This window comes from Panulirus ornatus, chromosome 63, assembly GCF_036320965.1.
Source record: "Panulirus ornatus isolate Po-2019 chromosome 63, ASM3632096v1, whole genome shotgun sequence".
NCBI classification, from domain to species: Eukaryota; Metazoa; Arthropoda; class Malacostraca; order Decapoda; family Palinuridae; genus Panulirus; species Panulirus ornatus.
In genome coordinates, this window is record NC_092286.1 from 24,263,939 (window position 1) to 24,286,009 (window position 22,071).

At 51.5% G+C, this 22,071-nt stretch overlaps 1 protein-coding gene across 1 annotated transcript; it reads left to right on the forward strand.

The window, feature by feature from the left end:
• Positions 1-237: 237 nt before the first annotated feature.
• Positions 238-12,104, forward strand: LOC139745955 (uncharacterized). The gene is made up of 5 exons (XM_071656680.1): positions 238-286; positions 3,121-3,164; positions 7,676-7,825; positions 10,090-10,245; positions 11,326-12,104. The coding sequence occupies exons 1-5, from the start codon at positions 263-265 to the stop codon at positions 11,336-11,338; spliced, it is 387 nt and encodes a 128-aa protein (XP_071512781.1). The 5' UTR covers positions 238-262; the 3' UTR covers positions 11,339-12,104.
• The last annotated feature ends 9,967 nt before the right edge of the window (positions 12,105-22,071 follow it).

Here is a 22,071-nt window from a genome sequence, read left to right on the forward strand (position 1 = left end):
GAACACCACCAGCCCATTGTCTCCTCCTCCTCCTCCACCAGCTCCACAAAGCCCAGGTTTCCTTCGTCTCAAAGAGAGAGTGAGCGAGCACGTTCTCTGGGGGGGGCGCCTCCCCCCCAGACAAAGGCAGGTCGAAGGTGGGAAGCGAGTGAGAGGCGAGTGAGAGGCGAGTGAGAGGCGGAGGGCGGCGCGTCTGGCATGGGTATATAAAGGGCGTGGTCGACCACTGCCATGTCAGCAGTTCTCCACCGCCACCTGCACCATGTTCCAGTCCTCCTGTGTTCTCGTAAGTGGTTCCTCAGGGCTGGTGTGGCTCCTCCACCTGGTGGTTCCTCCATCTGGTGGTTCCTCCACCTGGTGGTTCCTCAAGGCTGGTGTGGCTCCTCCACCTGGTGGTTCCTCCATCTGGTGGTTCCTCCACCTGGTGGTTCCTCAAGGCTGGTGTGGCTCCTCCACCTGGTGGTTCCTCCATCTGGTGGTTCCTCCATCTGGTGGTTCCTCAAGGCTGGTGTGGCTCCTCCACCTGGTGGTTCCTCAAGGCTGGTGTGGCTCCTCCACCTGGTGGTTCCTCAAGGCTGGTGTGGCTCCTCCACCTGGTGGTTCCTCAAGGCCGGTGTGGCTCCTCCACCTGGTGGTTCCTCCATCTGGTGGTTCCTCAGGGCTGGTGTGGCTCCTCCACCTGGTGGTTCCTCCATCTGGTGGCTCCTCCACCTGGTGGTTCCTCAAGGCCGGTGTGGCTCCTCCACCTGGTGGTTCCTCCATCTGGTGGTTCCTCAGGGCTGGTGTGGCTCCTCCACCTGGTGGTTCCTCAAGGCTGGTGTGGCTCCTCCACCTGGTGGTTCCTCCACCTGGTGGTTCCTCAAGGCTGGTGTGGCTCCTCCACCTGGTGGTTCCTCAAGGCTGGTGTGGCTCCTCCACCTGGTGGTTCTTCAAGGCCGGTGTGGCTGCTCCACCTGGTGGTTCCTCAAGGCTGGTGTGGCTCCTCCACCTGGTGGTTCTTCAAGGTTGGTGTGGCTCCTCCACCTGGTGGTTCTTCAAGGCTGGTGTGGCTCCTCCACCTGGTGGTTCTTCAAGGTTGGTGTGGCTCCTCCACCTGGTGGTTCTTCAAGGCTGGTGTGGCTCCTCCACCTGGTGGTTCCTCAAGGCTGGTGGTTCCTCCACCTGGTGGTTCTTCAAGGCTGGTGTGGCTCCTCCACCTGGTGGTTCCTCCATCTGGTGGTTCCTCCACCTGGTGGTTCTTCAAGGCTGGTGTGGCTCCTCCACCTGGTGGTTCCTCAAGGCTGGTGTGGCTCCTCCACCTGGTGGTTCCTCAAGGCTGGTGTGGTTCCTCCACCTGGTGGTTCCTCAAGGCTGGTGTGGCTCCTCCACCTGGTGGTTCCTCAAGGCTGGTGTGGCTCCTCCACCTGGTGGTTCCTCAAGGCTAGTGTGGCTCCTCCACCTGGTGGTTCCTCAAGGATAGTGTGGCTCCTCCACCTGGTGGTTCCTCAAGGTGGTGTGGCTCCTCCACCTGGTGGTTCCTCAAGGCCGGTGTGGCTCCTCCACCTGGTGGTTCCTCAAGGTGGTGTGGCTCCTCCACCTGGTGGTTCCTCAAGGTGGTGTGGTCTACCTCCACCTGGTGGTTCCTCAAGGAAGTGTGGCTCCTCCACCTGGTGGTTCCTCAAGGCTGGTGTGGCTCCTCCACCTGGTGGTTCTTCAAGGCTGGTGTGGCTCCTCCTCCTGGTGGTTCCTCAAGGTGGTGTGGCTCCTCCACCTGGTGGTTCCTCAAGGCTGGTGTGGCTCCTCCACCTGGTGGTTCCTCAAGGCTGGTGTGGCTCCTCCACCTGGTGGTTCCTCAAGGCTGGTGTGGCTCCTCCACCTGGTGGTTCCTCAAGGGCTGGTGTGGCTCCTCCACCTGGTGGTTCCTCCATCTGGTGGTTCCTCCACCTGGTGGTTCCTCAAGGCTAGTGTGGCTCGTCCACATATGTTCTTCAGCATCAGTTCCAGTGTTCATATGTTCAAGAGTGAACATACATCAGTGGTCAGTTCCCCAAGAATGAACTCAGGCCACTGTGAAGATGTTCATGTCTCTATCCACACCAGTGTTCAAGTGTTCATCCATGCCACCACTTTAGCTCCTCACTTATAAAAGTGACCCATGGCACTTATGGGTCGTTCCCTTGTTAACCTTTGACCTCCCTCGGCAGAATCAAACCCACGACTGTGACCCGTGGGTCAGGCATGAACCCATCCCACACTCCAGTGGTCGAGCAGTGAACCCATAATATGAATAACATGAAGAACATTTTCTTTTCCCAGTGGATAATGCATGACACTTGGAACTTATGTAGGAGTTCCCAGTTATGTAGGAGTTCCCAGTTGTGTAGGAGTTCCCAGTTATGTAGGAGTTCCCAGTCGTGTAGGAGTTCCCAGTTATGTAGGAGTTCCCAGTTATGTAGGAGTTCCCAGTTATGTAGGAGTTCCCAGTTGTGTAGGAGTTCCCAGATATGTAGGAGTTCCCAGTCGTGTAGGAGTTCCCAGTTATGTAGGAGTTCCCAGTTATGTAGGAGTTCCCAGTTATGTAGGAGTTCCCAGTTATGTAGGAGTTCCCAGTTATGTAGGAGTTCCCAGTTATGTAGGAGTTCCCAGTCGTGTAGGAGTTCCCAGTTATGTAGGAGTTCCCAGTTATGTAGGAGTTCCCAGTTATGTAGGAGTTCCCAGTTATGTAGGAGTTCCCAGTTATGTAGGAGTTCCCAGTTATGTAGGAGTTCCCAGTTGTGTAGGAGTTCCCAGTTATGTAGGAGTTCCCAGTCGTGTAGGAGTTCCCAGTTATGTAGGAGTTCCCAGTTATGTAGGAGTTCCCAGTTATGTAGGAGTTCCCAGTTGTGTAGGAGTTCCCAGATATGTAGGAGTTCCCAGTTATGTAGGAGTTCCCAGTTATGTAGGAGTTCCCAGCTATGTAGGAGTTCCCAGTTATGTGTGTGTGTGTGTGTGGGTGTGTGTCACACACCGTGGCACTGAGAGAGAGAGAGAGAGAGAGAGAGAGAGAGAGAGAGAGAGAGAGAGAGAGAGAGAGAGAGAGAGAGAGAGACCCGACAGGTCAGATGGCAGCTAACTCGAGCCATCTTCTCCTCTACCCGACAGATCCTCTGCCTGGGCGTGGCTCTCGTCACCGCTGGATACGTCCCGTAAGTACCACCTCCACCAGGGGGGGGCACCGAGGGCGGCCAGGAGGCACCGAGGGAGGTCAGGGAGGCACCGAGAGAGGCTAGGAGGCGGCACCGAGGGCGGCCAGGAGGCACCGAATGAGGCCAGGATGCACCGAGGGACGCCAGGGGGGCACCGAGGGAGGCCAGGAGGCACCGAGGGACGCCAGGGGGGCACCGAGGGAAGCCAGGAGGCACCGAGGGCGGCCAGGAGGGCACCGAGGGAGGCCAGGGGGGCACCGAGGGAAGCCAGGAGGCACCGAGGGCGGCCAGGAGGGCACCGAGGGAGGCCAGGGGGGCACCGAGGGCAGCCAGTGGGCACCGAGGGAGGCCAGGGAGGCACCGAGGGAGGCCAGGGGGGCACCGAGGGCAGCCAGTGGGCACCGAGGGAGGCCAGGGGGCACCGAGGGAGGCCAGGGGGGCACCGAGGGAGGCCAGGAGGCACCGAGGGAGGTTAGGAGGCACCGAGGGCGGCCAGGGGGCACCGAGGGAAGCCAGGAGGCACCGAGGGCGGCCAGGAGGGCACCGAGGGAGGCCAGGGGGCACCGAGGGAGGCCAGGGAGGCACCGAGGGAGGCCAGGGGGCACCGAGGGTGGCCAGGGAGGCACCGAGGGAGGCCAGGGGGCACCGAGGGTGGCCAGGGGGGCACCGAGGGCGGCCAGGAGGCACCGAGGGCAGCCAGGGGGGCACCGAGGGACGCCAGGGGGGCACCGAGGGCAGTGGAGTGTAGGAAGAGGCAACATGGGGCATCAGGGCTGGGAGTGTAGCAGGGGGCACGAGGGGGCAGCAGGGCTGGGAGTGTAGCAGGGGGCAGCAGGGCTGGGAGTGTAGCAGGGGGCAGCAGGGCTGGGAGTGTAGCAGGGGGCACGAGGGGGCAGCAGGGCTGGGAGTGTAGCAGGGGGCAGCAGGGCTGGGAGTGTAGCAGGGGGCAGCAGGGCTGGGAGTGTAGCAGGGGGCAGCAGGGGGGATAAGGCTAGGGGAGTGTAACAAGGGGTAACAAGGGGCAATTAAGGACACATGACTGCAGCAAGGGGTAACAAGAGCAGAGGAACAAGTACAGTAGGAGAGTACAGGGGGTAGTACAGTAGAAGAGTACAGGGGGTAGTACAGTAGGAGAGTACAGGGGGTAGTACAGCAGGAGAGTACAGGGGGTAGTACAGAAGGAGAGTACAGGGGGTAGTACAGAAGGAGAGTACAGAGGGTAGTACAGAAGGAGAGTACAGGGGGTAGTACAGTAGGAGAGTACAGGGGGTAGTACAGAAGGAGAGTACAGGGGGTAGTACAGTAGGAGAGTACAGGGGGTAGTACAGAAGGAGAGTACAGGGGGTAGTACAGAAGGAGAGTACAGGGGGTAGTACAGCAGGAGAGTACAGGGGGTAGTGCCATCATGTCAGCTCACAACACACCAGACCTACTGTCGTGTTAGCTCACAACACACCAGACCTACTGTCGTGTTAGCTCACAACACACCAGACCTACTGTCATGTTAGCTCACAACACACCAGACCTACTGTCGTGTTAGCTCACAACACACCAGACCTACTGTCGTGTTAGCTCACAACACACCAGACCTACTGTCGTGTTAGCTCACAACACACCAGACCTACTGTCGTGTTAGCTCACAACACACCAGACCTACTGTCGTGTTAGCTCACAACACACCAGACCTACTGTCGTGTTAGCTCACAACACACCAGACCTACTGTCGTGTTAGCTCACAACACACCAGACCTACTGTCGTGTTAGCTCACAACACACCAGACCTACTGTCGTGTTAGCTCACAACACACCAGACCTACTGTCGTGTTAGCTCACAACACACCAGACCTACTGTCGTGTTAGCTCACAACACACCAGACCTACTGTCGTGTTAGCTCACAACACACCAGACCTACTGTCGTGTTAGCTCATTCATCCCATCGTGTGTTGTGATGTTAACAACACGTGCACGTGAGGTAGACGGAGGAGGCCCAGGGTGGAGGTCTGGGGGCTGGGTACGAGGAGGAGGAGGCCCAGGGTGGAGGTCTGGGGGCTGGGTACGAGGTGGAGGAGGAGGAGGAGGCCCAGGGTGGAGGTCTGGGGGCTGGGTACGAGGAGGAGGAGGAGGCCCAGGGTGGAGGTCTGGGGGCTTTGTACGAGGAGGAGGCCCAAGGTGGAGGTCTGGGGGCTGGGTACGAGGAGGAGGAGGAGGAGGAGGCCCAGGGTGGAGGTCTGGGGCTGGGCACGAGGAGGAGGAGGAGGAGGCCCAGGGTGGAGGTCTGGGGGCTGGGTACGAGGAGGAGGAGGCCCAGGGTGGAGGTCTGGGGGCTGGGTACGAGGAGGAGGAGGAGGAGGCCCAGGGTGGAGGTCTGGGGGCTGGGTACGAGGAGGAGGAGGAGGAGGCCCAGGGTGGAGGTCTGGGGGCTGGGTACGAGGAGGAGGCCCAGGGTGGAGGTCTGGGGGCTGGGTACGAGGAGGAGGAGGAGGCCCAGGGTGGAGGTCTGGGGGCTTTGTACGAGGAGGAGGCCCAGGGTGGAGGTCTGGGGGCTGGGTACGAGGAGGAGGAGGAGGAGGAGGCCCAGGGTGGAGGTCTGGGGCTGGGCACGAGGAGGAGGAGGAGGAGGCCCAGGGTGGAGGTCTGGGGGCTGGGTACGAGGAGGAGGAGACCCAGGGTGGAGGTCTGGGGGCTGGGAACGAGGAGGAGGAGGAGGCCCAGGGTGGAGGTCTGGGGGCTGGGTACGAGGAGGAGGAGGAGGCCCAGGGTGGAGGTCTGGGGGCTGGGTACGAGGAGGAGGAGGAGGAGGCCCAGGGTGGAGGTCTGGGGGCTAGGTACGAGGAGGAGACCCAGGGTGGAGGTCTGGGGGCTGGGTACGAGGAGGAGGCCCAGGGTGGAGGTCTGGGAGCTGGGTACGAGGAGGAGGAGGAGGCCCAGGGTGGAGGTCTGGGGGCTGGGTACGAGGAGGAGGAGACCCAGGGTGGAGGTCTGGGGGCTAGGTACGAGGAGGAGGAGACCCAGGGTGGAGGTCTGGGAGCTGGGTACGAGGAGGAGGAGACCCAGGGTGGAGGTCTGGGGGCTGGGTACGAGGAGGAGGCCCAGGGTGGAGGTCTGGGGGCTGGGTACGAGGAGGAGGAGGAGGCCCAGGGTGGAGGTCTGGGGGCTAGGTACGAGGAGGAGGAGGAGGCTCAGGGTGGAGGTCTGGGGGCTAGGTACGAGGAGGAGGAGGAGGCCCAGGGTGGAGGTCTGGGGGCTGGGTACGAGGAGGAGGAGGAGGAGGAGGAGGAGACCCAGGGTGGAGGTCTGGGATCTGGGTACGAGGAGGAGGAGGCCCAGGGTGGAGGTCTGAGGGCTGGGGACGAGGAGGAGGAGGAGGCCCAGGGTGGAGGTCTGAGGGCTGGGGACGAGGAGGAGGAGGGACAGGGTGGAGGTCTGGGGGCTGGGTACGAGGAGGAGGAGGAGGAGGCCCAGGGTGGAGGTCTGGGGGCTGGGTACGAGGAGGAGGAGGAGGAGGCCCAGGGTGGAGGTCTGGGGGCTGGGCACGAGGAGGAGGAGCAGCAGACCCACGACACACGAAGCCCTTCACCTCCACCAACAATTTAACCTCACCAGACTTTCACATTGTGGGGTTTAAACCTCATTTCAATGGCTTTATACAGCAGAACAGGTTAACATTCTACTATTAACGACAAATAACATGTTAACATTCTACTGTCAATGACAAATAACATGTTAATATTCTCCTGTTCATGTCAAATAACATGTTAACATTCTACTGTTAATGACAAATTACATGATAATATTCTCCTGTTCATGATAACATGTTAACATTCTCCTGTTCATGTTACATAACATGTTAGTATTCTCCTGTTCATGACAAATAACATGTTAACATTCTCTTGTTCATGAGATATAACATGTTAACATTATACTGTTAATAACAAATAACATGTTAACATTCTTCTGTTAATGCTAAATAACATGTTAACATTCTCCTGTTCATGACAAATAACATGTTAACATTCTTCTGTTAATGCTAAATAACATGTTAACATTCTCCTGTTCATGACAAATAACATGTTAACATTCTCTTGTTCATGATAAATAACATGTTAACATTCTCCCGTTCATGTCAAATAACATGTTAACATTCTCCTGTTCATGATGAATAACATGTTAACATTCTCCTGTTCATGACAAATATGTTAATATTCTCCTGTTCATGATAAATAACATGTTAACATTCTCCTGTTTATGTCAAATAACATGTTAACATTCTCCTGTTCATGTCAAATAACATGTTAACATTCTCCTGTTCATGTCAAATAACATGTTAACATTCTCCTGTTCATGTCAAATAACATGTTAACATTCTCCTGTTCATGTCAAATAACATGTTAACATTCTCCTGTTCATGATAACTAACATGTTAACATTCCTTCTACCCTGGTCAGAGGGGGAGGCCCATTCCACTGAGACTTGTTAATCTTAACCTCGTGTGTGTGACCTCCCCGTACAGCCAGGTGGGGAGTGGAGGTTACCTGGGCGCCAACGGAGGCTACGGCGGTGCTGCAGCTGTGAGGTACGGAGTCCACAGTGCCTACAGTGGCTACGGCGGTGGCGGAGGCATTGGTTTCGGTCACTCTTACAGCCCATACGTCGGCTCCAGGTAAGGCTATGGTCCGCCTCTGGTTCAGGCTATGGTCCGCCTCTGGTCAGGCTATGGTCCGCCTCTGGTTCAGGCTATGGTCCGCCTCTGGTCAGGCTATGGTCCGCCTCTGGTTCAGGCTATGGTCCGCCTCTGGTCAGGCTCTGGTTCACTCATCTCATGACTCTCCTAGGCAAGGCCACGGACCACCGAATGGTCTGACATTACCTGTCACGAGTGCAACTTCCTCCCTTCTTCAGCTGTGGGCTGTATACACACCATGGGTCGGATTCGAACCCTGGGCGTCTAGACCGCCCGGCTACGCCTGAAATCAAGTGTTTATTCTGTATTCCATCCTGAACTAGACAGGTGTGGCTGCGATGGTGTGAGCGAGGTAGCCTAGCGTCCCTGCCCAGGGTTCGAACCCGACCCGTGGCGTATAAACTTGACGTATATGGTAACACAAGGAAGTGGGCATCGAACCCGGCCCCTCCCGACAGATGAACTGGCTCATCACCCAAGGGGGCGTGTGAACAGCCTCAGTGCGCCCCAGTCAGGCCTCGAGAGCGAACCACCCCGAAGGCCTCACGTAAACAACACAGTTCATTGGACCATATTAGTCATGTGAAACGAGTTTCAAAGTGATGTGTCAGAGGTGGATGATCCCTCCTCCCTCAGCCCTGTTCGCTACCCTCCACAGACGCTGCGTAGTTTTCTGCATACCCAGACAGTTGACCTGGCGCCAGGTCGAACTAGGGTGTCCGTACTAGACGCTCTCCCACGACGTGGGTAACGACACACCCGCTCCTCCAGGAGGCTCGATCAGACGGCGTATGGAGGCGTGGGGGTGATCCGTGCCCGATGTGGCGCGGTGTAAGCTTGGCCACGCCTGGACATCCAGGCGCACCAGGATCCATCCTGCCACTGACCCTGCTCCATGTACAACTGTAGTACACTTACATGTACACCACACACACACACACACACACACACACCATACACACACACACACCATTAACACACATATATACATTTCCACACACACACTAGACATACAAACAGACGGACAAACACAACACACATACATAAATAGCAGTGGATGGCCAAGATTATGATCCACAGGGCATAATAAAACTGAAATTATCACCCTGTCTGAATATATATATATATATATATATATATATATATATATATATATATATATATATATATATATATGTGTGTGTGTGTGTGTGTGTGTCGTAGAAGGCGACTAAAAGGGGAGGGAGCGGGGGGCTGGAAATCCTCCCCTCTCGTTTTTTTTTTTTTTTTTAATTTTCCAAAAGAAGGAACAGAGTGGGCCAGGTAAGGATATTCCAAAAAAGGCCCAGTCCTCTGTTCTTAACGCTACCTCGCTAACGCGGGAAATGGCGAATAGTTTAAAAGGAAATATATATATATATATATATATATATATATATATATATATATATATATATATATATATATATATATATATATATAACGAAATACCGATCCCAAACTTCCATGTGTCATAGAAGCAGAAAACATGACCCAACACTCCCCATTTGCCAGTGTCTGGTCAGGCCCTTAAACAATTTCGTAAGTCTGTTATAACAAACTGTTTGAACACACCATAACGTAAAGCTGTGAATATCTCAGTTCGTGGATCTCCCCTTCGCCCCAGGACTCCTGGGTCCGTATGCAGATAAAAATTCTTAAGATTTCTGCTTATTTTTATGCTTAGCTGAGCAAGTGACTTAAGTGCCACACAGAAAAGGACTAAGCACGATGCTTAGCAAAACTTAAGCATAAGATTTAAGAAGTATGAAATGCAGTTTGGGTCAAAATATTTGTCGTCTGCTAAGCAAAAACTTAAGCGTAGGGCAGCTTTCAGAGACATGCTTAGCAAAATTCTTAAAAGTTAAGTAAAATTCTTTGGGGTTAAGCATACTTAAGCATTATTGCATTACAATCCTGAACATTGACGATAACTTACTTAAATTAGACACTGCAGTTGGCCATCAAGGTAAGTGATCCATATAAGTTTTCAGTCATACTGATCGTATGTACCACCAGGTTACTCCTTTACATCCTACACCCTCGGGGATTCGAGTCCCCAAAGGTCGTTTCTTATGATATTCGACCTCTATGTCCAATGTCTAGACGACATCCACGCACCACAAACCACCTCATGACTCCCACCTCCACGGCAGTAGATGCCATGAGATTCGCTCGCAGCAACTCCCACTGACGCATGACTTTTCTCTCTTCTCCCTGGACAGCCATTTCATAGCGCCCGCCGGCACCTACCATGGCGGGTATTATGGAGGCACCAGCGTTCAAATCAGAACCCATGGCCACGGACACGGCTATGGAGGAGGCTATGGTGGCGGCTATGGAGGAGGCTATGGAGGAGGCCATGGAGGAGGCTATGGCAGGTAAGTCCCCTATTTTGAACGGGTGGGGATCTACCAATAAGGGGGGTGGCTATAATGGCAGATGTCACATTAGGGGAAACGCCACACACAAGACAGCTCAGGGTATGGCAGGTCAAGCTGGGGCGTGGCTGAGGAAGGGACGCTGGGAGAGACCCAGGGCGCGAAGACAGAAGACCCTCGCCCTCACGGCTCGAGGTAGGACCACTCCATACGACCCTCAGAACCCAGGTTAAGCTGCGTATGTGACCCGGCGCTGATGGAGGAGAGTGAAAGCTGAGTTGATCGCAAAATAAGGAAGCTAGTCGGGCTCTTGTGTTAGCTACATCATCATCCTAAGGTCGAATGATGAGGGTAGAAATCATCCTAGGGGGTCAAGTGATTAAGGAAGAAGGTCTCTGATATGAAAAAAGAGTAGGAAGGGGGTTTAGATAGAGCAGGTCACCAAGGAAGACCATTGGTGTTAGTGGGGGGACTGGAGCCTAAACTAGAGCAGCTGGAAGAGAAGATGGGGGGAGGCGGGCCTTCACACCAGACACTATAAAAAACTTGTTCTAAACTCCAATGAAAACGATGTAGGACTTCAAAATACATTTGGATGAACAGAAATTGATAACACGAGTAATGTCTTACCCTGCCATAAGCGTTATAATGTTACGATTGCCATAGCTATGATTTGAATAAGGTATTGATAATAATTTAAGTACATTTTCTGTAATATTTTCGGTGCGTTTTCTATGATGCCTTAGGTAAGGGACTACTTTGTTATTCCCGTTTACTACATGATGTATGTCATTAAAGTGTCATAGCTCACTCGTACAGCTAAGCATGCCGCTGCCTTATGTCTCCTGTTCTACATATCCATTACATGTCATGAATAATTACTGTGATATATCCATTTTTTTTTTTAATTTTCCAAAAGAAAGAACAGAGAACGAGGCCAGGTGAGGATATTCCCTCAGAGGCCCAGTCCTCTGTTCTTAACGCTACCTTGCTAACGCGGGAAACGGCGAATAGTATGAAAGAAAGATGTCCATTCCCTGGAACATTCAGTAACTCGGGACACTGTCGCTTCCCTTATAGATATGGTCGCTAAGCCTGACTCCACCTGCTGCTGCACATTCGTCAAGTGGAGAAATGGAGACGGATCCTGCGGAAGGTGGAGGGCAGCGCATTGGACCAGTCGTGGCCATCCTCTCCCTCGAGTATTGCCCAGCGCTTATTGGCTCGTGTAACCAGTGATTACTGCTTCATGTAACCAGTGATTACTGCCTCAAATAACCTGTGATTACTGCCTCAAATAACCAGTGATTACTGGCTAGTGTAACCAGTGATTACTGGCTAGTGTAACCAGTGATTACTGGCTCGTGTAACCAGTGATTACTGGCTCATGTAACCAGTGATTACTGGCTCATGTAACCAGTGATTACTGGCTCATGTAACCAGTGATTACTGGCTCGTGTAACCAGTGATTACTGGCTCGTGTAACCAGTGATTACTGGCTTATGTAACCAGTGATTACTGGTTCATGTAACCAGTGATTACTGCCTCATGTAATCAGTAATTACTGGCTCAAGTACTGCCTCATGTAATCAGTGATTACTGCCTCATGTAACCAATAATTACTGGCTCATGTAACCAGTAATTACTGGCTCATGTGACCAATATGTACTGGTTCAAGTAACCATTGCTGGGTTTTGAACCCTTAGCTAAGTAATATGTAATCATTAAGACAAAAATAAGAGGGGATGGGAGATCATTCTTGTTCATATATGTGTAAAACTTACATATCTCTGGTCATATATGTACTGTACTGTGAACTAGTTCATCTGGAATGTTCTTTTTTTCGAAGGCAATAAATTATCTCGAAAGAAACAGGAGAGTTTAGCAGACCCGATCAATACTGCATGGTTAGCATGTCTCCTTGGCATTTTGGTTTTACTTTAGCATTCATGCCACCACAATGGTCTCGTATCTAACCATCTTGCTGTAGGACAGCGTCCCTCTCCTTCGTCTGCCTGAAACCCAGGTCTGTCAAGGCTGCTTCAAACTCTACCATCGTGTCCGCTCCAAAAAGTTTAGCGCCTGTACCTACTGTGTTGCTATAAAGCCACCATAGTGATTGCTTAGCGCATCTCGAGTCTATGGCCTTGTTTTCATCTGTATCAAAATTGTTCTACCCTCTATAACTTCGGTGTTATGTTCTCGTATAGTCACGCCATCCACACTCATCCAGTTCCTTTGTGTACGTCTCATAGACGATTTGATTTCCCGCCACGAAGCTCTGCTCTCTTCACATCCATGTATTCCAATCCCCTATACAGAGGATTTCAATCTACACAATAAAAATTGGTTATGGGTCTCTACCCGGGATGATCCCGGTGGAGCCTTTTCTTTGAACACAGTCAATTTCTTTTGCACTCTAGATTCTCCTCGCTAGTTACACTCTTTCTATTTCATGAAGATCCTTCGATCACATTCATTTCTCTCTCATCTTCTTTCTTCTCTCAAAACACCAACTTTGGCACCATGGAAGAGCTTCACTGGCCGGGTTTTGCCTCATGTTGGGCTGAACGCATGACAGAGACTATCTTGGCTGGGATGGTATCTTCCATCCAAACTTCTCCAAGTCCCTTCAGACACTCTTCCCTTGTCGTTTCTGCACAGCTGGGTTTCGAAGTGTCAGGCACTCCTGTATGAAAACATTGCGCTGATCTGACTTCCTCTGACACACGCTTCTGGTCCATAAATAACACATCTCCAACAGCTTCTGTAGTTCAGCCTTTCCCTCCACTCTTCTGCCGTGGTCAGTCTATGGTTGAGTCTCCTCATACAACATCTCTTTGTGGTTCTTCAGTCTCCTCTCCTTCAACTTTGGATGGCACTGCCTTTTAACTTTCCACCTCCATCTCCCACTCACTAAATCTATGGCATCTCCCATCTCCTGACGAAGGGTCTCCTAAGTGTTCTCCAGTCTCCAGGTGGACAAGGCCCACGACTCAGATGTGGAGAGCAATCATCGAAAACAAACTTGCAGTTCTTGCTAGAACTCTTCAATACTTCCATGACAGTAGCCGGAGGTAAGCGGAAGGTGAACTCAAGTTCTTCGGACGAGAAGTTCAACACGTCGTCCACTGGAACATAAGTGTAAGTGGGTCACTTACTACTTTATAACTGAAGGGTACAACTAAGTTATTCAATTGGCTCATAAGATCCCTCGTTATTTCTACTAATTAACTGGGACATTGTACGAACTACCATCGAACTAATGACCCTTTTGGATCAACGATTGCAAGTCTGTCTCCAACTTTGAGGACTGTCAACATAGAATTGGTACAGCGATGGCAATACATTCTGCGTGGAGTTCTTCGAAGTTAAACTGGCTCCCAGCATCATACACAATACCACAAAAACTCCATCATCATCAATGAACGGAAAGGAGTTACACTTTCGTTGCAGACCTTCTGCCTCTAACGAAGGAGTCCATCCTTTCCCTGCTCCTGCGTGGAGCGTAGCTTTCAAACAGCAGAAAATAAGTCCTGTGGTTTTATTGTAACAAGATATGAGCAGGTGTTACTAGTTAGCGCTGGCAGACGGTAACACTATGAGCAAGAAGTCACTATGGTCAGCGGATGGGAAGGAGTACAGCCTTCTCGAGGGCCTTTCTTACGTAAAGGAGCTCACCTTACCCTGCTGCTGCGTGAAGCACATCCTGAAGGGTGCAGGAGCCCCGTATGAGGGAGCCTGAGGATACATGACGCCACACGAGCAAGTACAAAGCAGGAAGCAAAAATGCGCTGACAATATAGTGAGTTTTGGAAAGAATGTGGAGTGAGTGTGTAGGGCGCACCCCTGGAGTAGAGAGTGTAGGGCGTGCCTCTAGAGTGGAGTGAGTGTGCAGGGCGCGCCCCTGGAGTGGAGTGAGAGTGTAGGGCGCGCCCCTGGAGTAGAGAGTGTAGGGCGTGCCTCTGGAGTGGGGAGAGAGTGAGGGGCGTGCCTCTGGAGTGGGGAGAGAGTGAAGGGCGTGCCTCTGGAGTGGAGTGACAGTGTAGGACGTGCCTCTGGTTGGAACAGTCAGCCATGGTAGGAACAGTCAGCTATGGTAGGAACAGTCAGCCATGGTAGGTACAGTCAGCCATGGTACGAAGTCAGCTATGGTAGGAACAGTCAGCCATGGTAGGAACAGTCAGCTATGGTAGGAACAGTCAGCCATGGTAGGTACAGTCAGCCATGGTAGGTACAGTCAGCCATGGTAGGGACAGTCAGCAATGACAGGTACAGTCAGCCATTGTAGGAACAGTCAGCTATGGTAGGTACAGTCAGCCATGGTAGGAACAGTCAGCCATGGTAGGAACAGTCAGCCATGGTAGGTACAGTCAGCTATGGTAGGTACAGTCAGCAATGGTAGGAACAGTCAGCCATGGTAGGAACAGTCAGCTATGGTAGGTACAGTCAGCCATGGTAGGAACAGTCAGCTATGGTAGGAACAGTCAGCCATGGTACGAAGTCAGCCATGGTAGGTACAGTCAGCTATGGTAGGAACAGTCAGCTATGGTAGGAACAGTCAGCCATGGTACGAAGTCAGCCATGGTAGGAACAGTCAGCTATGGTACGAAGTCAGCCATGGTAGGAACAGTCAGCTATGGTAGGTACAGTCAGCCATGGTAGGAACAGTCAGCCATGGTAGGTACAGTCAGCTATGGTAGGAACAGTCAGCTATGGTAGGTACAGTCAGCCATGGTAGGAACAGTCAGCTATGGTAGGAACAGTCAGCCATGGTACGAAGTCAGCCATGGTAGGAACAGTCAGCCATGGTAGGAACAGTCAGCCATGGTAGGAACAGTCAGCCATGGTAGGTACAGTCAGCCATGGTAGGAACAGTCAGCCATGGTAGGTACAGTCAGCCATGGTAGGTACAGTCAGCCATGGTAGGAACAGTCAGCCATGGTAGGTACAGTCAGCCATGGTAGGAACAGTCAGTCATGGTAGGAACAGTCAGCCATGGTAGGAACAGTCAGCCATGGTAGGAACAGTCAGTCATGGTAGGAACAGTCAGCCATGGTAGGAACAGTCAGCCATGGTAGGGACAGTCAGCTATGGTAGGTACAGTCAGCCATGGTAGGGACAGTCAGCTATGGTAGGAACAGTCAGCCATGGTAGGGACAGTCAGCTATGGTAGGAACAGTCAGTCATGGTAGGTACAGTCAGCCATGGTAGGAACAGTCAGTCATGGTAGGAACAGTCAGCCATGGTAGGAACAGTCAGCCATGGTAGGGACAGTCAGCTATGGTAGGTACAGTCAGCCATGGTAGGAACAGTCAGCCATGGTAGGAACAGTCAGCCATGGTAGGAACAGTCAGCCATGGTAGGTACAGTCAGCCATGGTAGGAACAGTCAGTCATGGTAGGAACAGTCAGCCATGGTAGGAACAGTCAGCCATGGTAGGTACAGTCAGCTATGGTAGGAACAGTCAGCCATTGTAGGTACAGTCAGCTATGGTAGGAACAGTCAGCCATTGTAGGTACAGTCAGCTATGGTAGGTACAGTCAGCCATGGTAGGAACAGTTAGCTATGGTAGGTACAGTCAGCCATGGTAGGAACAGTCAGCCATGGTAGGTACAGTCAGCCATGGTAGGTACGGTCAGCCATGGTAGGAACAGTCAGCTATGGTAGGAACAGTCAGCCATGGTAGGAACAGTCAGCTATGGTAGGAACAGTCAGATATGGTAGGAACAGTCAGCTATGGTAGGTACAGTCAGATATGGTAGGTACAGTTCACTAAAGGGTCGTTACAGTCAACCATGTTGAGAGGATCACAGCCACCATGAACTGGTAATCAACCATGACTGTACAGGCAACAGTCAGGCGATCGGAGCCATTTCAGCGAGCCAGCTTTAGCTTGGCGGTCCCAAGCTTGGCCGGGATTTACAATAAGCTTCGTGACGGTGTTCATGTGTCGTCTGAATCACCTTGCATAATGACGACCATCACAACCACCAATAACCCACGTCCGCTACCGCCGCCGCCGCCGCCATCTGCTGGCCGATAACGACACTTTGATGAGTCGGAACCAATCGCCTCATCGCGCTTTGATGACGTCATGTTGAGCCGATAATTGAGCGTCTATTAATACATTAAAACTTTCGTGATTGAACTGGAACATATTCTCTCCGGGGTAAATTTTGGGGAAGATTTCTGAATATAATAAATCTACGCGACATAATTTTCTACGCTTTATTGATTATTTAATTAATGATATTTACTTCCTATATCTTGGGTTTTGTTTTGATAATGGATGACGTCTGTGATGAGTCCTTGGGAGGAGGACGGTGAGGTGCTCGAGCGTGGCGCCTGCGTAGTTGATCAGCGAGGTTCGTGGCGTACAGTCAAGGTGGAATTTATCAAACGTGAAAGATTTAATCTGTTTTAAATACACCGCGGCTCGAGGGTCGCTTTCAGCGTAGACCCCAAGTTCATTTGTCATCGGTGACGTCACAACGCGGGTGACAAATTGGCGGCGGGTTCAGCGCGCGTTAAAAGTGGCGTCATTGTTGCTGACAAATTGTTGCCAGCTGACGCTACTCACCTCTGCCTGACGCACGATAACTACGACGCACATACCCATTTAAGGAGTCTGTGGAGGTAGATAAGCTACGTAGAACGAAACTCTATCTACACTTGGGACTAGGATAAACTATTATCTACCTCAGAAATAACAAGAAAAAGGCGAGTGGCGGCGCAAATCTTCCCAAAAGGCAAAAACCCTCGTTGGCAACTGTATCCTCCCCCGATGTAAACAATGCCACGCGCTGTTGTCGTAAGAGCGACTATCAGGCACAAGGCGGGCCACGAGCACACACTTGCTCTGTATATTAGATTTCGAACTGGCACGCCAGCCTAATGACTAGAAAATCGGGTGGTTGAGTGTGTCCATCACGCCCTGACTTAATCACCTGCCTGTAATAGGGCAGTAATGGCTGTATTGTATGGATTTCTTTCTCAGGAGGGACAATACCATCCCAGTGTCCACACGGGCCATAATGGTCCTCACCTGGACCGGGGATACGGCCTTATATACAACAGGGCCACAGCATGACAGCCCAGTCCTGGCCCAAGAGCATGATGGCCAGGGGGTAGCTGCGTGGCCACGGGATGTGGCCCGGGCTGGAGGATGTGGCCCGGGCTGGAGGATGTGGCCCGGGCTGGAGGTGTGGCCCGGGCTGCAGGATGTGGCCCGGGCTGGAGGTGTGGCCCGGGCTGGAGATGTGGCCCGGGCTGGAGGTGTGGCCCGGGCTGGAGGTGTGGCCCGGGCTGGAGGTGTGGCCCTATGTACACATACAGTATGATGGAGAGCCATGACAGTAGTGTGAGGGAGGGAGGCGTCACCAGCTTTATCAATGCTGACGTTAGCGTGTGGCTTTAGCTTTACTGGTGCTGACACTAGCGTGTGACTTTAGCTTTACTGGTGCTGACGTGAGCCTGTGGCTTTAGCTTTACTGGTGCTGACGTTAGCGTGTGACTTTAGCTTTACTGACGCTGACTTTAGCTTTACTGATGCTGACGTTAGCGTGTGACTTAGCTTTACTGGTGCTGACGTGAGCCTGTGGCTTTAGCTTTACTGGTGCTGACGTTAGCGTGTGGCTTTAGCTTTACTGGTGCTGACGTGAGCCTGTGGCTTTAGCTTTACTGGTGCTGACGTTAGCGTGTGGCTTTAGCTTTACTGGTGCTGACGTTAGCGTGTGGCTTTAGCTTTACTGATGCTGACGTTAGCGTGTGACTTTAGCTTTACTGGTGCTGACGTTAGCGTGTGGCTTTAGCTTTACTGGTGCTGACGTTAGCGTGTGGCTTTAGCTTTACTGGTGCTGACGTGAGCCTGTGGCTTTAGCTTTACTGGTGCTGACGTTAGCGTGTGACTTTAGCTTTACTGACGCTGACTTTAGCTTTACTGATGCTGACGTTAGCGTGTGACTTAGCTTTACTGGTGCTGACGTGAGCCTGTGGCTTTAGCTTTACTGGTGCTGACGTTAGCGTGTGGCTTTAGCTTTACTGGTGCTGACGTTAGCGTGTGGCTTTAGCTTTACTGATGCTGACGTTAGCATGTGACTTTAGCTTTACTGGTGCTGACGTTAGCGTGTGGCTTTAGCTTTACTGGTGCTGACGTTAGCGTGTGGCTTTAGCTTTACTGGTGCTGACAGCGTGTGGCTTTAGCTTTACTGGTGCTGACGTTAGCGTGTGACTTTAGCTTTACTGGCGCTGACTTTAGCTTTACTGGTGCTGACTTTAGCGTGCGACTTTAGCTTTACTGATGCTGACGTTAGCCTGTGGCTTTAGCTTTACTGGTGCTGACGTTAGCGTGTGACTGTAGCTTTACTGGCATACTGACGTTAGCTGACAACTGAAGCTTTACTGATACTGACGTTAGCTTACGACTATAGCTTTACTGATACTGACGTTAGCTTACGACTGTAGCTTGACCGCAGGCAGTAGGGGGAAGACAGCGACCCCCCCCACCCCCCCACCGTTCAAGCGATGGCCTTCGGGAACTCCCGTACTCCGCCTCACTACAAGTCAAGCTACGAAGCTAAGTCTCGTCTCCATACATACTACTACCCCTACGTCTTCTAATCACTCACTATAATCACATCATTACTCTTTTCCCTCCCTTTAATCTCTCTAAATCACTGTATGGTCCGCACGGGTCGAGTCGAACCAACTTTCGGGCCTTAAATTTCAGACCCTCAGAGATGCCAAGGCTCACCTCAGACCCGCCTGTCTCTCCTGCCAATGAGAAGGGAGGGATCAGAAACTACCAGTTAGCGCCCCTTTCCCCAAGACGCTTCTATCTAACCAGTCTTTGTTTCTGGTCACTTTACCGATATTCCTGGTCTTTCTGGTCATTTTTCTGTTGAACATCATCGAAGCATCACCTCTGTAAACATCCTACGAGGTCCCATCTGTCTAATGATGTTGTATGAGTGACTCCTTCACTCGAGACTGTGCTTCGGAGGAGTTCGAAACTCTTGCTTCAAAATGGTCCTTCGTGGTCTTTGAGTCTCCGAACGCTGACGTCATCCAGCATTAAGATCTGTTATCCACCTTCCACATCGTGTTGTTCTCTGGGTTCACTCACTGCTCTTCTAACACAACAAACATCGTAACAATGTCCAGTCTTTCTAATTATTCATCACTAGCCCTCACGCAACATACTGTCATCCTCAACCTGAGGTCCTCCTCCTTCTCGAGAAGCACTCGAAACGCTCCGACGGAGATGGAGGAGGAGGAGGAGGAGAAGCCCTCAAAAATTTTCTATTCATGATGGCGGGGAACATATTGCCAGCCTCCATCCCCTAACTCCTGAAACTCATTAAACTCGAGACGAGAAAGTTGAGAAGTCTTCATTTTCACGGTGGTTCACTCTGGTAAAGTCTTCACCCAAGTTATAATCACAGTGGAGATCCACGTCCACTATTTTTGCCCAAGTGAGACTTTCAAAGTGCATGCTCGGGGCCCGAACATGCAGGATGGTGAAGGGCGTACACGGGTACAGCAAGGTGGAGTGATATGGTATACGGGGAGCGACATGATCTCAAGGAATTAAGCTTGGGTACATGAATCATCCAGCGCAAACCACGGAATGGTCTGTGTGCCCTGGTTGTGGATGGGGAGGGATGGAGGGGCTATGGTTTCAGTGAGTTACACATGACAGCTAGAGTGTGGATGTCAAGGAATGCGGCCTTCGTCTGTTCTCGGCGCCACCTCGATGACGCGGGAAACGGCGAACAGCACGAGAGAAAATGAAGTGATATACAAATACATTATCAATTTCTCTGATCTGGTAAACATCGAATCAGCAGTCACCACCAGTCAAACCACGACACTGTAAGAGTAACAGATACATCAGTGTATGAATTCTCATAGTTTACTTCTTAGTATTCTTAACATTTCTTTCTTTCATACTATTCGCCATTTCCCGCGTTAGCGAGGTAGCGTTAAGAACAGAGGACTGGGCCTTTGAGGGAATATCCTTATCTGGCCCCCTTCTCTGTTCCTTCTTTGGAAAAAAAAACAAAAACAAGAGGGGAGGATTTCCAGCCCCCCGCTCCCTTCCCTTTTAGTCGCCTTCTACGACACGCAGGGAATACGTGGCAAGTATTCTTTCTCCCCTATCCCCAGGGATAATATATTCTCAATATTCTCATAATTACCTTTCGCAGATTCGTCTCTCAGTAGCGTTTTCTTCTGCCAAAAGTACTGTAATAATCTGTTGTCGTATCTGCCAGGATCGTACGCACAGAGCAATGGCGCTTCGCCAGGGCAGTTCGCAAGGCATTGACAACATAAGACGATCATATGAAATGAAGAATGACATCTCTATCATCCTGCAATCTGTATGTCAATATACATCAGCTAAGGGCAACGCAGTGGGGCACGAATGAACCGTAGTCGGGTCGATTTAAGATCAAAGAACCTATGGGATGTCCCAAGGGTTCTTGATGTGTACAGACACATACATCGGATGATAAACCCCTAAAATCCTAAACAGGTTCAGGTATACATTTCGCCAGAGTCGCGGGCGGTGGGATCGTGCCTCACATACAGTCAGTGGAAGTTAGAAATACCACGAGAAATGGAAGACCAGAAACTCGAGTGTCTGATTGGCAAAATCTCTGAATGCCAGTGTGGTACACTTAACCCTAAACCACACCGCAGATCTGATACAATATCGACTCTTATCGCCAGACAGAATAAAGGCTCTCGAAAATCAATTGTCAGCGTATTGGATAGGACATTCAACACCTTCAGTTCAGGCAGCATCTTCAGCAATCACTGAACACTGACTATCTTAAGCTACGTCATGTGGAAAAGGGATATACAGGTCACAAATGGAACGGGAAATCTGATCATCTATTTGAGACCAAATGAGACGGATCCGAGACAGACGAATCTGAATCATCTTCTGTTGCTCATTCCCACAGACGAGTCGAGGAAGGCGATGAAAATGGTACTTGACATTGCCAGAGGCACAGAGATGTCGAACCCTGATGGTCTCCTGCAGGAGGACACCTTCCTACACCAAGTGGCAACCAAGACAGACCAATATGCCACATCGCCTCGACATCGGTACGATAACTTGGGCAGAACTGTGTCGTGTCTGCCACACAGCCTCGACACGACCTTCTAATAGAACCATAAGAGTTGATAATGGAAGACGACGAGTGGGTTGGGAATGATGGAACGGATCACCAAACGATTCGACACATGGTTGTCGTAAATTATGTTTCCAGTGGCAGAGAAATAACAAGACACAACAGAACACACTGGAGAAAAAAAATGTCTCATGATTCACAAAGCTGTTCGCTCCGACCACATCCCTGGTTACCCACCTGCGACAGCGCCCACCATCGCACACTCTCACCCGCCGGTGTTCACAGCGACAGAAGACCCCATCCGGGAGCTGAGGATGAGCAGGTACAGTCCTGGTACCACTGGTGAGGATGAGCAGGTACAGTCCTGGTACCACTGACGAGGATGAGCAGGTACAGTCCTGGTACCACTGATGAGGTTGAGCAGGTAGAGTCCTGGTACCACTGATGAGGATGAGCAGGTTTAGTCCTGGTACCACTGGTGAGGATGAGCAGGTACAGTCCTGGTACCACTGGTGAAGATGAGGAGGTACAGTCCTGGTACCACTGATGAAGATGAGCAGGTACAGTCCTGGTACCACTGACGAGTGTAAAGGGAAAGAATGGTATGGAAATGTCTTTGTAGTAAAGTCAGGGGTTGGTGAGACAAGAGCTAAGGAATGATTGGCACCACTCCTGAAGCAGG

What these genes read in the sequence shown, in the direction of transcription:
- LOC139745955 (XM_071656680.1), top strand. Translation starts at nt 263, where the DNA reads ATGTTCCAGTCCTCCTGTGTTCTC. An exon ending in TCCAGTCCTCCTGTGTTCTC is followed by an intron (nt 287 to 3,120) that starts GTAAGTGGTTCC and finishes TCTACCCGACAG; the next exon opens with ATCCTCTGCCTGGGCGTGGC. An exon ending in AGCCCATACGTCGGCTCCAG is followed by an intron (nt 7,826 to 10,089) that starts GTAAGGCTATGG and finishes CTCCCTGGACAG; the next exon opens with CCATTTCATAGCGCCCGCCG.